This window comes from Meleagris gallopavo, chromosome 35 (assembly GCF_905368555.1).
Source record: "Meleagris gallopavo chromosome 35, MGAL_WU_HG_1.1, whole genome shotgun sequence".
In the NCBI taxonomy this organism is placed as follows: domain Eukaryota; kingdom Metazoa; phylum Chordata; class Aves; order Galliformes; family Phasianidae; genus Meleagris; species Meleagris gallopavo.
Window position 1 is genome coordinate 119322 of NC_139439.1, and position 16767 is coordinate 136088.

At 64.2% G+C, this 16767-nt stretch overlaps 1 protein-coding gene across 11 annotated transcripts; it reads left to right on the forward strand.

Annotated features, from left to right (window-relative positions):
* The first annotated feature begins 639 nt into the window (after positions 1–639).
* Positions 640–15106, forward strand: LOXL3 (lysyl oxidase like 3). Of its 11 annotated transcripts, none has more exons than XM_085214995.1 (17): positions 640–796; positions 5668–5981; positions 6508–6671; positions 6942–7153; positions 7603–7656; positions 9698–9757; positions 9944–10163; positions 10642–10822; positions 11144–11298; positions 11852–12025; positions 12151–12306; positions 12492–12654; positions 12910–13153; positions 13654–13769; positions 13875–14011; positions 14242–14353; positions 14534–15106. In XM_085214995.1, exons 2-17 carry the CDS (start codon positions 5672–5674, stop codon positions 14605–14607), a joined length of 2532 nt encoding a protein of 843 aa, XP_085071121.1. In that variant the 5' UTR covers positions 640–796; positions 5668–5671; the 3' UTR covers positions 14608–15106. The 11 variants fall into 11 exon arrangements, with proteins under 11 accessions (XP_085071121.1, XP_085071119.1, XP_019471547.2 ...); XM_085214993.1 differs by lacking the exon at positions 640–796 and adding an exon at positions 4710–4859; XM_019616002.3 differs by lacking the exons at positions 640–796; positions 12151–12306.
* The last annotated feature ends 1661 nt before the right edge of the window (positions 15107–16767 follow it).

Consider the following 16767-nt stretch of genomic DNA (forward strand, 5'->3'; position numbering starts at 1 on the left):
CCTCGGACCCCTCACCACAATGAGGAACGGCCCCAGTGCTGGAAGCGTGCGCTCAGCCAGGGTCCCCGCACCTCCTCTGCAGGATGGGATCCCCTGTGGCAATGGCTCCGTTATGGGTCTGTGGGAGCTCCTGCTGCCAGCAGGGCTGTAGAAAGAACGTCTGTCTGTCCTGCTACGGTCGTGGGGAAAGAGTTTGGAAGGAGGGATGGAGGGACGAAGTGCTCACGGGAGGCTCCCCCTCGGTAGCCGCCCCGTACCCATAGGGCAGGGAAGAGGCTGAAAAGTGGCCGAGGTACCCGGAGCGGCGGGGACGTGGGCAGTCCCTGCTTTCCCCGTGCCTGGACAGGACGCGCTGCTCTGTGCCCGACAGCGGCTCCGAGGGGCGGCTGCAGCCGGTTCTGGTCCCGGGGCGATCGTGGGTCCCGGGGCGGAGAGAGACGGGGACCCTGCAGGGGAGGGCCGCGGTGTTGGCCCCGTGCAGGGGCTCCGTCCCGGGGACAGCGACAGCCGTGCAGCGGAGCCGCCGGGGGAGAGGAGCAGCTCGGGAGTGCGGGGTTCCGGAGGGGCCGTACCCCTCCCGTGGGACGTCCTCGCCACGAGGGCTGCGGGCTGGGAGCCGGGGCTGCTCGGTGCGGGCCGGGGTGGGGGGCGGCTCCGGACACGGGCAGTGCGCGGGGCGGGCCGGGGAGGAGGGAGCGGCTCAGCGCGGCCCGGCACAGCCCGGCTCCGCAGCGCTCGGACGGACGGACGGACGGACTCTGTCTCTCGCCGCCGCGTACCCGAGGGAACGAGAGAGGTACGGCCGGAGAGGCCGGGGGGACCGGAGCGGGACCGATCCGGGAGGGGAGGGGGGAATGGGCGCGCCGGGCCGTGCCGGAGCGCAGGGCAGTGCTGCAGCTGCGGCGCGGGGCGGGAGCCGATATCGCCGATACCGCCGATACCGCCGGCGCGGAGCGGGGCCGTCCCGCGTGGCTGCGCTCTGTGGGCCGCGCGTGGGGGTTCGCGGCTCGCACGGAGCGCTGTGCGGGAGGGCACGGCCGGGAGCGCGGAGTGAGACGCGGGGTGCGGTTCGGCTGCCGACGGGGAATGAATGGGGCCGCGGGGGCTGCGTGCGGGGCACGACGTGTCCGTGCTGCCTCAGAGCTCCGGATGTCGGCGCACGTCTGCGCGGGGCGGTGAGATGGACTTTCCCCGTCTGTGGTTGTAAGGAGAGCGCCTCGTGTCCGCTGCAGAAAGCTCGCTTTGTGTGCTGTGCCGGCAGCAGTGGATGGGGGAACTGTGTAATGTTTTAGTTGTGCGTCCGTGTCTGGCAGGGTGAGAGGATTTATGTCACGCAGACTGCCTGCGCTTTGCATGTGCTTGCTGGGAAGGGATGCCCAGAGGATCCAGCGGGTCAGAGGGTGCTGCGTGTATTCCTGAGAGCATCCCTGGCTTCAGGATGCTCGTTTGCTGATCTGCGGCTTACAAAAGGCAGAAGAAAGACAGAATTTTCACGAAGGTGGAATTTGCTGTGGCTCTTGAAAGAGATGTGAGGTGTGAGGGCTGGGGGGCCAGGGTCAGGTGGTGGTGGTGGTACTGCATCCTCCCAGCCATCCTCCTGTGCAGAGCTGGACTTCTCTCTCCCAGCAGCTCTGAGCCAGCTGCCTCCCAACTCACTGCTTGCTCCCCAGCAACTGCACATTCCTCTGAGGTCTCTCCCTCCTGCCTGCCCCTGAGGAACCCAGGGGAGCCCAGAGTAGAGCAGGCAAAGCTGGAGGCCCTGCTGTGTCCCTGGGAAGCAGAGTGGTATGGGGAACTGCAAGGATCTGTTGTGCCCTGACTTAGCAGAGTGGGGGACTTCGGGCAGTCCAGAGGGCTCAGAGTTGGAGAGGGAGGGAGGTGCAGCCCCAAGTGCACCAGAGTGCTCTATCCCCAGCAGAGGCTGTCCTCGTCACTGCTTGGGATGGAGGTACACAGTGCTAGGGCGAGGATTTGGCACTCTGCCTCCTGAGCAGCAAAGGGCAGGGAGCCCCCAGCTCACCGCACAGGGAGGAGGTGGTGTGAGGAGTGCCAGTCGTGTGCAGGGCTGCCATAGTGGTGCTGGGCTGCTCCCCAGCACTCCTAGGAGCACTTCAGCTGGTTCCTCCCTGCTCTAGCTGTGGCTCTGCGTCCTCTGCTCCTCCTGTCCCACAGGGTCCCTGCAGGCGGCTGAGCAGGAGCTGTCATGGACCTCTGCTCCAGCCCCCTGGACTGCCAAAGTGTGGGAGGATGATGGAGGCCTTCCAGGCAGCCCGGATTGCGAAAGGGCTGGCGCAAGAAGCCAGGCTCTGAGGCCCCAGGAGATGGGGAGGGAGCAGAACCCGGTGCCTGGAACCATGAGACCCACCAGACCTTCTGCTGGGGACATGACCCCTGGCTCCCAGAGATGCCCCACCGTGGCCCTGGAAGAGTGTGATCGTGTCACCTCTTGACCTCCCAGGGAAAGATAAACAGAGGGAGCTGCTTTCTCCTTCTGCAGACGGGTGTCCCAGGTCGGTCGTCTCTGAGCCCTTCCAGGCATCAGGGCCCGCTTTGCTCTGTCTGCCCATGCATGCTGCAGGCCTCCTGCGCAGCACTGCTGAGTCCCTGCGCTGCAGAAATGATGTGTGCCTGTCTGCTGGTGTGCACACATAGCCGATACATTGAGCTGCTGGGAGATCTGCTCCAGCTGCCCCTTCTTGAGCCTGTTTCACTTGTGGGTGCTGGGTGGCAATCCTTGGAGCCAGCATCACCCATGCTCAGCCCCTGCCCCCGTTGTCACTGTCACTGTCTCTCAGTTCTCCCACATGGCACAGCCAAGGCCCCAGAGGAAGCAGCCCCTGTGCCAGAGGAGTGGAGCAATGAGGGCAGCAGGCTGGCTGGCTGCAGGATGCAGTTCCTACAGAGGTATGGGGAATGGGAGCCCTCGCTGTCCGCTGGGAAGAGCAGAGTGGTGGGGCTGGCTGGGAGCAGACCGAGCAGTGCTGCACCACGGGGAAGCTGCAGTGGGGCAGGGGGTGCAGAGTGCCCCAAGTCTGAGCTCTGTGGTTCTCTCAGGTGCCCACTGCCAGCCCCGTGTCCACCAGGAGGTGACAGGGGCCCAGCACACACCTGGCTGGGACATTCCTGAGGCTTCCTGGGCAGGCACAAAGACGGGGCTGCTCTCCAGCTCCATGGATGTGTCTGCTGAGGACAGCCTGCTCTGCCCAATGGGATGTGTCCGAGCCCCATCGGTGTGCTGGGGGATGGCAGGAGCGCTCTGTACAACCCCTCAGAAAGGGGATTTGTCTGCAGCCACAGTCTGGATACGGCGCGAGATGTGCTGCAGTCCTGCACAGACCTCACCAGGGCATTCCTCAGGTAGTGGGATGTGTGGCAGAGCTGAGTGGGGTTTGTGCAGAGAGATGGAGGGTTTGCGCAGATTCAGGAGCAACTGAAGGACTGTGAAGAAAAGAAATACACAGAGCTGCTGAATGCAAGGGCTGGGCTGTCTGAGCTGTGGGTGCGGAGCGGGGCAACACCAGGGTTGTGTCCCAGGGCAGCACAGCTGGGTGTCAGGGTGTGGCTGGGGGTGTTTGCTGTGGGCTGGCACTGCTGCACGGCTCCCTCCTTAACTGGTGGTGTCAGGGTGTGGGCTGGGGGTGCTGGCCGTGGGCTGGCAGCCTGCATGCGCTGGTGGTTCTTTCCTGTCCGTAGCCGTGTACCAAGCCCTGTGCTCATGGTGACTGTGACTGTGGGCATGGGGTGGTTTCTGTGGCCACACAAATACTGACTGTTTTCCCTGGTGTTCTGTTCTGGTCTCTGCCTGCGTGCTTTGTTCCTGACTGAAGGCTGTTAAGTGTTCCTTCTGGCCGAGGGCAGTGATGTGGCTGTATCAGCCCACACAGATCTGGTCCATTGCGGCTCTGTGCACTTTCCCCATGTCCATCTTTGCAGAACTGAGAGAGAACGTCTTTCCTCTTCCAGACAAAGTTTTGCTTTGGAAAAACATGTGATTCCCTGCAGTCCCCCACTGGTGGGTGGCTTCCCAGCTGTAGCCGCATTTTAGTTCCAGCAGGTGACCGGTTTTAACCCACTTAGTGGAAGGTGCACTGATTTTGTTGAGTGCTAATTATTCATTAAAAGGTCATCCAGGATGAATCAAATGCCTTCCAGTCTCTGCCTGTTATATCAACACAGTTACTCCAATTAACCAGACCTGTGATCTCATAAAAGGTCGCAGCAGCTTTGTGACATGGGCCATTTCTGAAGAATTGTAGAGATTGGCATTAATTATACTGCTGCCCTTCGTTGTTGCGTTGGCCCCCTTGCAAAGCAGCCTGCAGTCAGCACCAGCAGAGCTCGCCTCTCGTTCACTGCATACGCAGGTGAGGTTTTGGTCTCCGTGCGTTCAGCGTGCGCCGCCTCGACCGGGCGTGCTGAAATGGGCGCTTTTTGGTTGGCACGTGCACGCACGTGGTGCAGTTCTGCAGCTTTACGTTGCTTTACTTGGGAGGGTCGGGGCGTCTCCTCTGACCCGTGGGCAAAATAAGAAACGCTTTATTGCCGCCGTGCGGTGTTAAACGCGTCCCCTCCCCGCCCGCCCCCGGCAAACCCCGGCGTCTTCCCCGAGCGGGCCGGGCCGGCCCTCGGCTCTGCCCTCCTGCCTTAGGGCTGATTAAAAGGTTCAGCAAAGCATTTCCCTGCTGCCTGCCCGCAAAGTCGCTTCCCGCTGGGCCGCGCTTTGTTCTCGCAGTAGCAGAGCGGGCAGCACCGCCAATCCCGGGGCTCACGGGGTTCTGCCCCTCCGGCGCCGTCCCCGTCAGCGCAATGCGTCCCCCACGGCCCGGGCCGTGACGGAGGACGGCGGGGCCGGAGCTGATGTGAGTGCCCTGCAGGGGTTGGCGTCGGCCCGCCGCGACGGCTGAGCTGCGGAGCGCCGAACGCGCGCGGGGCCGGAGCGGGGCTGGGGCCGGAGCGGGGCTGGGGCCGGAGCGGGGCTGGGGCCGGAGCGGGGCTGGGGCCGGAGCGGGGCTGGGGCTGGAGCGGCGCTGCGCGGGGCTGAGTCGATCCCGGAGCCGGGCGGGCGGGCGGGGCGCGCTCCGTTGGTGTACAGAGAAATGCTGGCAGCGCTGTGTGTCGCCGGGGCCGATGCAGGAATGCCGCATCTCCCGCGGGTATCTGGGGAGCCCAGCCGTTACTGAAAGGCTGAAGAAAACGCCTCCCAGGTGAAGTGTAGCGCGCTCCGATTGCTGCGCTGCTGACAGCGGCTGGGAGCGCGGCTCGGCAGCCCTTCGCCACCGGCAGCTCCGTCCGGGCTGCAGGGCTTGCGGTGCCCCGAGCCCCCTGGGCCGCCCCGCTCCTGTTGCAGCTCCTCCTCCTTTTCCTGCTGCCTCTCCTCTGGGAGACGCGGGCTGTTGGGCGCTGCTGCCATCGCTGTCCCTCGGTGCGGGTGATGCGGTCCGACAGCGCGGTGCGGTTTCGGTAGCAGCGGCCGCGTTCAGGGGATGAGAGGCGCGGGGGGCACCAGCAGCGCTGCTCGGCAGCGGCTCTGGGCGGCGGGCGGGCGACGGCAGGGCTGGCCCTGGCCGGGGCCGTGCAGGTGTGCTGGCAGTGAGCAGAGCTGCGTGCTCAGCGGGTGTTCCAGCGCGGCGCGGCTCTCCCGCACCCCCTGATGCCATTTCCTCGCAGGGCCATGGGACGCTGCGGCGCGAGGGCATGGCAGGAGCTGCTGGTGCTGCTGGGCGGGCTGTGGATGTGGAGCAGCGGCGCGCAGCCCACCCCCCCCAGCCCCACGCGCAGCTCCGTGCCGCCGCTGAAGTTCCGTCTGGCTGGGTATCCCCGCAAGCACAACGAGGGCCGGATTGAGGTGTTCTACAATGAGGAGTGGGGCACCATCTGCGACGATGACTTCACGCTGGCCAACGCGCAGGTGCTGTGCCGGCAGCTCGGCTTCGTGGGCGCCACCGGCTGGGCCCACAGCGCCAAGTATGGCAAAGGAGTCGGTAAGATGGGGGGTCACCAGGCTGTGGGTCTGCGCTTGCAGCGCTGGAGCCGAGCAGGGCTCTGTCTGCACGGTGCCTGGCAGCATGAATGTGCTTGTGTGTGTGCCTGCATGAACGTGTCTGTGCGGAGCTGAACAGGAACCTCTACGTGTGCGTTTGCAGGTGTGTGTCCATCCCGTGCTCAGGGGGGCTGTGTGTGCACTGCGCTGCGGGGCTGTGCATCTCTCTGGGTGCTGCGGGTGGCTGCAGGGCTGTGCTTGTGAGGGTGTGTGCAGTGGTGCGGCACGCTGAGCGCAGATGAGCTGCCAGGTGCCATACAATCCCCCTGCTGCTCGTGGGTTCTATGTCTGCTGGAAACTCCCTCCTGCTGCCTCCACCTTCAGGCCTTCTTTTTTGTGTGCCTGGCCCCAGTTTTGTGCTGCCCCAGTCCACCTCCCCACACTGCCATGTGTGGCTGCACCTCCTCCGCTCTGGGTGCTGCTGCATGGGCTCTGTCCCCCCTCACTCCATCCCCGGTGTGCGGCAGGGCGGATCTGGTTGGACAACGTGAACTGTGCGGGGAACGAGAAGAGCATCAGGGACTGCAAACACCGCGGCTGGGGGAACAGCGACTGCAGCCACGAGGAGGATGCGGGCGTCATCTGCAAGGATGAGCGCATCCCAGGCTTCAAAGACTCCAATGTCATCGAGGTGAGGGGCTGCAGACGGCCTGCCCTGCAGTGGAGGGATGGCAGCTACGTCTCGCTGTGCTCCCAGAGAGGCACCCTGGGACCGGGGTTGTGTGGGATGGAGTTGGGCACTCGGCTTCTCAGTGCCATTGGAGGTTTCCTGCAGGGCTGTGAGACCTGCCTGTCCCTGCTCCTCACCAGGATGGAGGTCCTCTTCTGTGGGACACCCTGGGGAGGGGCTGGCAGAGTGCTGGGCGCTGGGTGCCAGGTGCTGGGCTGACATGCCTTGCAGACGGAGCAGAGCCACGTGGAGGAGGTCCGTCTGCGTGCGGTGGTGTCGGGGGCCCAGCGGCGGCTGCCAGTGACAGAGGGCATCGTGGAGGTGCGCTACAAGGATGGCTGGGCACAGATCTGCGATGAGGGCTGGGACAGCAAGAACAGCCGCGTCATCTGCGGCATGATGGGCTTCCCCACTGAGAAGAAGGTGAACAGGAACTTCTACAAGTAAGTGGGGCTGGCTCGGAGCCTGTGGGACCGGGGATGCAGGAGCGCTCCTGGGGCACAGCGGGCTGTGCTGTTCAGCATCCCCCCAGCCTGCCCAAGTCCCACAGGCCGCGTGTGCACTGCTAACCCAGCTGGGGGCCACGGCACAGCTGGGAGTTACGGCTGTTGGTCTTCCCTGTACATCACTGCCCGAGATGGCTGGTTTTGGTCTCTGGCAGTCATGCGTTCCCATGTTTCCCTCTGGTGGGAAGTGTGGGGAGCCCTGTGCTGAGGGGTGGTTTGTGCTGCCGCAGCACCACTGCCCGTTGTCCTGGGGTTTGGCCATGAGTGCGCTGCCCTGGGCACAGCTGTGGGTGTGCTGCACAGTGTGTGGCTGCGGCTGTGCTGCCCGCAGCGTGGGTCAGTGCTGTGTGCACTACTGATGGTGCAGCCACGGTGTTGCCCTGCAGGCGGCTGAAGCGTGCAGCCAGGACGAGGGGCCGGAGCACGAGGCCAGGCAGGAGGTAAGGGGCTGGGATTGAGCCTTGCTGTGCCCTGGGCAGAGCTGGGCTGTCCTTCCCCACCGTTCTCTGCTGTCTGAGTGGATCCTACAAATGTGGATCTGCTTGGAACAGATTGAGGGCCTGGGCTGTGCTGAGCGGGATGACTCCATCCTGGTGGGACCTGTCTGGCGCACGTGGTCCCTTGTCCCCATGAAGAGATGCTCTTTTCCCAGGCCAGTCATTCCCCAGGCAGAGCAGCCTCATCCCATGCACTGGGCAGGTGCTGGAGATGCAGGGTCCGAGTGGAAGGCAGAGAGAGGGCTGGAGCACCCTGTGCTGTGCCCTATGGGGACAGGGAGGCCTTGGGAAGGAGCTATCTCTGCAGAAAGCTGCAGTGGGGAAGCTGGAAGGGCCACGTGCCTCCTATTTGCCTGAGCTCGCATGGATGATAGGAGCTTGCTCAGCAATACTGATAATGCTGGCACAGCGTGGCAGCCCTTGTCCCAAGATCTGCATCCACCTGGGATCTCTTTCACCATCACTTTGCTGCCATTCTGCATGACCCCAGGGAAGGTCTATCTCGCTGCTCTTTCCCTCTGGCCCTGCACCACTGCTGCCAGATTTGGTGGTGGATGCAGAGATCCAGGCTGCAGCCACAGCCCACCCTCCCTGGGCTCTGTGAGGCACCTCCTGCTTAACCCCAGCAGCACGTGGAGCAGCTGCTCTGCCCCCAGCAAACGGCTTCACCCTGGTCTCACCACTTCCCGTGGTGCCAAAGGCATTCTGCCCCAGTCCTGAGCCCTTTGTGATGCTGCCCAGCTCTGTGTCACCAGTGCTGCTCCTGCAGCTCTGCCTGGGCTGTTGATGGAAATCCAGGGGGGTCAGACTGCGGTGTCTCCTCGAGCTCTCATCAATGTCCTTTGCTGCAATTTGCTGTTTTTCCTTTGGTTGGTTGGTGCCTTTTGTGTGGGCGTTTCCCATGTGAGTGCACTCTGCCTGGCACAGGAGCAGCTTTGGGCTGATCTCAGGCTGTGGGGTCACAGGGTAATCCCAGCTGGAAGGGACCTCAGGGTTCTGGTCCATCCTCTCCCACAGCACTCAGGCCTTTATACATTTGGCTTCTGAAAACCTTTGAGGACAGAGATCTCTCAGTCCTCTGCTGCAGTGCTGAATGACCCTCGCTGGGAAAATGTTCACCTTGCATCTAATGTGACTCTTTTCTTGCAAATTACGCCTGCTTCCTCTTGTGCACCTCTGTCAGCTGTGCAGAGCTCCCTGGCAGCCCTGTGTCAGTGCAGGTTCAGCACTGCCCTAGCACCAAACCGTCCTCTGGCTATTCCTCCTCACAGCACCAACCTCTCCCAGCCCCGTCCGTCCCTGTGCCCTCTGCAGATGTCCTTCTGTATGGGGGCACAGGATCCAGCTGCGGTCCCATGAGTGCTGATGGGAGCTGATGTCCTCTGGCTGTTCTTGTGACTCAGGTTCCTGGCTGCCTGTGCAGTGCCCTGGGGCCATGCAGGGTGACACAGACCTGCCATGGGGCTGGCTGTGCCTGGTCCCCGATCTCTGGGTGCTGTCCATCCCCTGCCCCGTTCTGGGGCTCTGCTTCCTGCTCCCTGGAGCTGTAGCTCTGCTCAGCATCTCCCTCCCACACCAAGCAGGACAAAAACAAAGCATCTGTGCAGGGTCTGTGCCCCTATCTCACTTCTTTCCTGCCGAGCTTGCTGGGTGTGCTGCTCCCCTTGGAGCACACAGTGACATTGCCTGCAGTCCCGATGAGGACGGGGCATATCTCACTTGCACCCAACAGATCAAATTGTTGTGCTGTTGTTTGATCTTCTGCTGTTGCCAAAGCAGCACAGGATGTTGCTTGTTGCATGTGTCACAGTTTCCTGGTGAGATGTGGGCAGGAAACTGCATCGCTGCTGTGGAGGACAGTTGTGTCACATTGCTGGCAGCGGATGATGCTTTGTATCCACACATGACCTGAAGGGGAATGCGTGAGGCTCCCTGCTGGCCTGCTTGATCTGGGCCACCTTCACGGTTGTTTTCTGTTTTCCAGGCTGGCCTCCAAATCTCAGCCTAAACAAAAGCGCAGGGAGGACTTAGGGTCCAGGAAGAGGTAAATGGCTCTGCGGAGAGCCTGAGTGCCAGGATCCCAGCTCAGCACTGCTGAGGCTGCGTGTGTCCCTGCGCTGCTGGGATGTGAGCATGGAGCAGGCAGGGGTGGGCACCCAGACAGTACAGCTGCAGGCAGTGACACCTCTGCTCTGCTGGCTGTGCCTCAGGCTCTGCTCTCTCCTTGCAGGCTGTTTGCAGAGCGGCAGCAGCTCAACTACCGCCTGCACTCGGTGTCCTGTACAGGGACAGAGGTGCACATCTCCATGTGCACGTTCCAGTTCTACCGGGGCAACTCCTCGGCAGCCTGCAGCACTGGCATGCCCGCTGTTGTCAGCTGCCTGCCTGGGCCCCTCTTTGCCACCGGCAGCGCCCAGAAGAAGAAGCAGCGCCAGCAGCAGCAGAGCCAGGTGAGCCTCGGGTGGGTCCTGCGGTGGCCCACAGCTGCTGCCCTGCGCAAGGCTTTGTCCCTCTGTCCCTTCAATTGGCTGAGGGCAAGGGTGCAGGGAAGCTGTAGGGCAGGAGGTGGGGATGGTGTCCTGTCCCTAAACGTCATGGAGTCATGGCAGCCACTTCTGTGCTGTGCGAACCATGCTGTGCCATGTTATGCTGTGCCATGCTGTGCTGCACCGTGCCGCGCCATGCTGTGCCGCGCCATGCTGTGCCGCGCCATGCTGTGCCGCGCCATGCTGTGCCATGCTGTGCTGCACCGTGCTGTGCCATGCTGTTGCTGTGCCATGCTGTTGCTGTGCCATGCTGTGCCGCGCCGTGCTGTGCCATGCTGTGCTGTGCCATGCTGTGCTGCACCATACTGTACCATGCTGTGCTGTGCCATGCTGTGCTGCACCGTGCCGTGCCATGCTGTGCCCTGACCCTTCTGCCCCACAGCCGCGGATCCGGCTGAAAGGCGGTGCCAAGGCTGGGGAGGGCCGTGTCGAAGTGCTGAAGAACAACGAGTGGGGCACAATCTGCGATGACCGCTGGAATCTGCTGTCTGCCAGCGTGGTGTGCCGTGAGCTGGGCTTTGGCAGCGCCAAGGAGGCCCTCACTGGGGCGCGCATGGGCCAAGGTGAGCGTGGTGTGGCAGGGGGTCAGGCACCGTCTTCAGCCCGCCGTGCTGGACGTGCCCTGTGGGCACCTGGGTGCAGGGTGTGGGTTTTGCCCTGAGCATCTCCGGAGCCCAGGCTTTCGCCCCAAGGCTGGGCGGCACTCCTGGTCTGGCACGAGAGTCACCGGTGCTTGTGTGGCACGGGCAGGGAAAGGCTGGGCAGGGAAAGGCTGGGCCGGTCTGCCCCTGCTGGCAGCTGGGGAGGGCAGGGCTGGGCTGTGGGGATGGGATGGCTGCAGCATCCCTGTGCTGCTGGCACTGAGCCTTGCTGTTCCTTTGCAGGGACGGGGCCCATCCACCTGAATGAGGTGCAGTGCCTGGGCACTGAGAAGTCCCTCTGGAGCTGCCCCTTCAAGAACATCACGCAGGAGGACTGCAAGCACACGGAGGACGCGGCCGTGCGCTGCAACATCCCCTACATGGGCTACGAGAACCTGGTACATGCCGTGGGGGGGACTGTGAGTCTGCAGGGGGACTGAGGGATGGCAGTGGTGTCCGTGGCACTTGGAGAGCATGGGGTCTCATGGGACCCAGTGTAGGATGTTCCCTGTTGTACCCTTTTGGCTCCCTTGTTTCCCCCTGGTCTGGGACGAGGGCTGCCCCGGGGGGTGGGGATCTCGGGGGTCCCACGCTGCCCTGCGAGGAGGGAAGATGGGAGGGGGCTCTGGGGCTCAGCAGCACCGCTCACACTGTGCAGCTCTGCCTGCCTGTGCCACATCCGCACCTGAAGCACCCCCAAAAAAAATTGCTGTGAGAGATTTTTTTGGGGACTGCTGATGAAATGAGCAAACGGATCAGCGCGTTTCAGCATGCTGCGCCCTCTCATCTCATCCACTTTGGGCTTTTTAACCGTTCTAATACTCCCACGCCTGTCATTTCAGAAATGGGAATGCCATTTCGAAATGGGTCTTTCTGCCCGCTTTGGGCAATGCTGCTGCACCGGGGCGCTGCTCGCGGTGACGGCGCTGCAGCCGCTGCGTCTCTCCGCAGATTCGGCTGAGCGGGGGCCGGAGCCGCTTCGAGGGGCGCGTGGAGGTGGCGGTGGGGGCTGCAGAAGGGGACGAGCCGCGCTGGGGCCTGGTGTGCGGCGAAGGCTGGGGTACGCTGGAGGCGATGGTCGCCTGTCGCCAGCTGGGGCTGGGATTCGCTAACCACGGCTTGCAAGTAGGTGCCAGAGGCAGCGCGGCCGGGGAGGCGAGACAGCAGCACCACTGCTCTGCGGGGACGGAGATGCGGGGGCGGCGGCGCGGGGCGGTGCGGGGTGATGACGGCCCCAGGGCTTCCCGCAGATCCGCCTGGTCGGGGGGAGGACGGAGTTCGAGGGCCGCGTGGAGGTGAAGCGTGGCAGTAAGTGGGGCACTGTGTGCAGCGACGGCTGGACCACCAAGGAGGCGATGGTGGTCTGTCGCCAGCTGGGCCTGGGCTACTCCCTGCACGCGGTGACGGTAGGTGCGGGGCGGTGCGGGGCGGTGGCCATCCCTGGTGCTGCCCTGACAGCCACGGGGCTGCGCGGGGCGACGGGACGCGGCTGGTCCGTGCTGTGGGATGGGGTCTCTGTGGGTGTGTGGGTGCGAGGCCAGGGGCACTACGGAACGCTCGGCGCCCTGCCCGGCCTTCTCACCCACCCCAGGAAACGTGGTACTGGGATGCCAGCAACGTGACGGAGATGGTGCTGAGTGGGGTGAAGTGCGCCGGCCACGAGCTGTCCCTGAACCACTGCCAGCACCACGGCAGCAGCCTGAACTGCAGGAACACGGGAACGCGCTTCGCCGCGGGCGTCATCTGCTCTGAAAGTGAGCGACCATGGAGGCTGCGGGCAGCGGGGCTGCAGGCGATGGGGGCGACCGGCCGTGGGGTCTGCGGGCACCGCGGCTGGGGGTCCAGGGGATGATGATTGATGATTGAGAGCCCGTCAGCTGCGGGCGGTGGAGCCACAGGCTCGATTTGTGCCCCGATGATGGGCCGGCCGCGCATTCTCCCAGCTGGCTCGGCCCCGCACTGCGCTGCCCGGGGCGGCCATCCAGCCCTGAGCTGCCATCTGTCCCCAGCCGCCTCCGACCTGCTGCTGCACGCCCCGCTGGTGCAGGAGACGGCATACATCGAGGACCGCCCGCTGCACATGCTGTACTGCGCCGCCGAGGAGAACTGCCTGTCCAGCTCAGCCCGCCACGCCAACTGGCCCTACGGGCACCGCCGTCTGCTCCGCTTCTCCTCCCAGATCCACAACAACGGCCGCGCTGACTTTCGCCCCAAGGCTGGGCGGCACTCCTGGGTCTGGCACGAGTGTCACCGGTGCGTGCGGGACATGGGCAGGGAAAGGCAGGTGGGCTGGGAACGGCCTGGGCTGGGTCTGGTGGTGCTGGGCTGGGCTTGGTGACATCAGCTGAGGGTAATGCTACAGGATGAGAGCGGTGCCACAGGGTGAGGGTGATGCCAGGTCACAGTGGCACTGTGCAAGGCACGGAGTCTGGGTGAGGGCCCCAATGCTGATCTCTCCAGTTTGGCTCAGGGCTGTCCCTGGAGGAGCGGCGCTAAGGCTGGGCTGCGGGCTGCGCATGGGGAAACCTCCCCTGTCTGGGCCGTCTGACCGGTGACAGCCGTATCCCATCCCTGGGTGAGGCTGAGCTGTGCCTCGGCCTTGCTGCGCTGTGTCCAGAGCGGGGGCTACGCAGGCCTTCCTGAGCAGTGGGGATGGGCACGTGGCTCTGTGGGTTTCCTCCACCAGCCCTCCGCCCCTCTGCCCTCCCTGAGGGGCTGGCTCTGGGGCAGCGGCACTGTGGACTCTCTGCCAGGCACTATCACAGCATGGACATCTTCACCCACTACGACATCCTGACTCCCAACGGCACCAAGGTGGCTGAGGGGCACAAAGCCAGCTTCTGCCTTGAGGACACCGAGTGCGAGGAAGGTGGGACTGCGAGGCTGCGGAGCACCATGAAGCTCTGGGTCCCCGCTGCGTCCCCCCATGCAGGGGCTGTAGTAGGGACAAGCCATGTTCTTTTCCTGCCTGCAGATGTGGCCAAGCGGTACGAGTGTGCCAACTTTGGGGAACAGGGCATCACGGTGGGCTGCTGGGACCTGTACCGGCACGACATTGACTGCCAGTGGATTGACATCACCGACGTCAAGCCAGGCAACTACATCCTGCAGGTGCTGCAGCTGTGCCCCAGCACCTCACACCCTTAGTGGCAATGCATGGGATGTGCTGAGAGTGCACAGAGTGGGCCGTGCCGTGGGGCTGGGCAGGCTCAGGAGCTCGCCTCTGCCCCGCGGTCCTCACATGATGCACAGCCCCAGGAGCTGCAGCACGGGGAGACTGTGCCTGCCCCGGTGCCTGGAGATGTGCAGGGCTGTGCGACCCACTCACGCTTGCCCCACAGGTCGTGATCAACCCCAACTTTGAGGTGGCAGAGAGCGACTTCACCAACAACGCCATGAAATGCAACTGCAAGTACGACGGGCACCGCATCTGGGTGCACAGCTGTCACATCGGTAACAACTGGGGACGTGGCACAGGCTGAGGCACACCGGGATGGGAATAATTAGAGCTGCGTGGGGCTGAGCAGGCAGTGGGGTGTGGGCAGGTGCAGAGGAAGGAGCTGGGGGTGCTGGGGACAAGCGGAGATGGTGGCAAGGCAGCACCGGAGCCACAGCTCTCGTCCTACCGCACAGGTGACGCGCTCAGCGAGGAGGCCAGCAAGCGGTTCGAGCAGTACCCGGGGCAGCTGAACAACCAGATCTCATAGGGCCCGGGGAGACGCCATCTCCCTCTTTCACCCTGCGTGCAGGAGGAAGCTGCTGTGGGGCTGGCAGGGGCTCACACAGCCCCATCACAGCCTGCACTGCGCGAGGGACTGCCCAGGACTCACTGCCGGGGCTGGGGGCCCTGAGCACGGCACCTCCAGCCCTTGACCACTGGCCAGATGCTGCACCCCGGCTCAGGCTGCAGCACAAGGGTACGATCCAGAGAGGCCCCACCACCCCAGCTGTGCCTCTCCTGCTCCCCAGCCCCAGTTCCTCTCACCTTGCTCCACCTTCTCTGGGGCTCTGCCCGCCTCCAGCAGCAGGACCCCACCCGGGGACCCCGATCCCTGCTCGGGGCCGGCCTCCCTCGCGCCCCAGCAGCCCCATCTCCAGACAGTGTGGCTGCCCTGCACAGCAGTGCTGCCATTGGCTGCCCGGCAGCATTTCCCACACCCATGTCTTAGTCGTAATTTTATTTTCTTGATAAAGATGTCAGTTCTATATCCTGCTGGCTCCTCTCCAGGGTGGGAGGAAGAGCAAGGGAAGATGGCCCAGGGGGCCCGCTTCGCACAGGGCAGAGGAGCTGCCCCTCTGCAGGGCAGAGGAAGGGGCTGCAGGGGGCCAGAGATGCCCCAGAGCAGCCCTTGGGGCTGCAGGAGGCCCACAGCAGCGGGAGCAGACGGGGCCACCCTGGCTCAACCCTGACGCAGTGGAGCACAGGATGCCCCGCGCCAGATGCAACACAGATGTTATGCGGCAGGAATCCCAGCAGTGCGACCTCCCTACAGCCCCGCAGGGATGCAGCTCCAGGCTGCCTCCGCAGGGAGCAACCCCACAGGGACTGGCGTGGGGGGAGCAAAGCCCCACTGAGCCAGCGAGACCGGACAGATGCGGGGTACAAGATTCAGGTAAGCGGGAGCCACCTCAGCTCCCGCAGCCCTCACCCCTCACCAGAACCTCTGGCCCCGTCTGCAGAGAGCAGCACGGAGGAGCAGCACGGAGGAGCAGCTCGGGCCGTCTGCACACAGCGGGGCAGGCCCTGGCTGCGGCCCTGGAAAGCGCTGCGGTCAGCGCTGCCGGAGCAGCTATGTGAGAAACGTCCCAGCTATTTCCCCCGAGCTGCCGCCCCTCCCGCGGCTGGGCTTTGCCGGGGAACAAATTCCAGTGGCGAGGCCAGGGCCAGCCTGAAAGGAGCCCTGTTCTGTTCTCTGGCCGGCAGAAGGGGGATGCCGGGAGCGGCGCTCACAGCTGTCCTCCGCCACAGCCCCCCAAGGAACTGTGCTGCTTTCATCTCCTAAAAACACCAGCGGTGGGCAAAAGCCCCTCCACGGCACCGCCCGGCCGCCGCTCGCATTCCTGCCGCCGGAGTTGGGTCACTGCACGGCCCCGGGCAGCACCGCTCCCTGCTCCCTGCTCCTCGCCTCCCACGGCCGCTGGCAGAGCGCTGGGGCTGGGGCGGAGCGGGGCTCTTCCAGGAAAGCAAGGACAGCCCGAGCTGCTCCCCGTCGGCACGGCTCTTGGCCGCCAGCTGCAGAGGACAGGGAGGGAGCAAGCAAGGAAGGCGGCGGGGAAGGGCCTGTCGGGTCCCCAGGGATGCCTGTGTGCGTGGGAGCGCAGTGCTCTGGTGCTGACAGACAAGCTGGGGGAGGGATGGGGGAGGGAGAGACGGACGGCGCCAGTGCAGCACGCACAGCCCTCACGGGTCCTCCTGCACCTCCGGCTGGCCATACGCTGCCCCTGCCAGATCCTAGGTTGGCTCAGCCATCACCCTGAAGATCCTCCCCACGTGACCCAGAGAGCTGCGCTCAGAGCGCAGACGTGGGCACTGACAGTGGAGTCCTTGCTCCACGTGGAAGTGATTTGACCCAGAGGACATCAGCCAACTCCCAGAAGCCTCCTGGGAGCAGCCACAGTAGCGAGCTCTGGCTAGGAGCAGCTCAGCCCACACAGGGAAGGAGGCAGTGATGGCTGTCCCCTGTTCTGTTCCCTAGCTGGCAGAAGGGGGATGCCGGGAGCCCCTCTGCAGCTCCAGGGCCGCTCTCACCAGCAGAGAAGGTGCTCCCAGGAGCCACGCATTACAGATGGAGGAATCGGGCCACAGCCCATGTATCGATGCTTAGTGCTCCCCTAGCACTAAGATCACCGCTCCTCCCAGCTGCAGA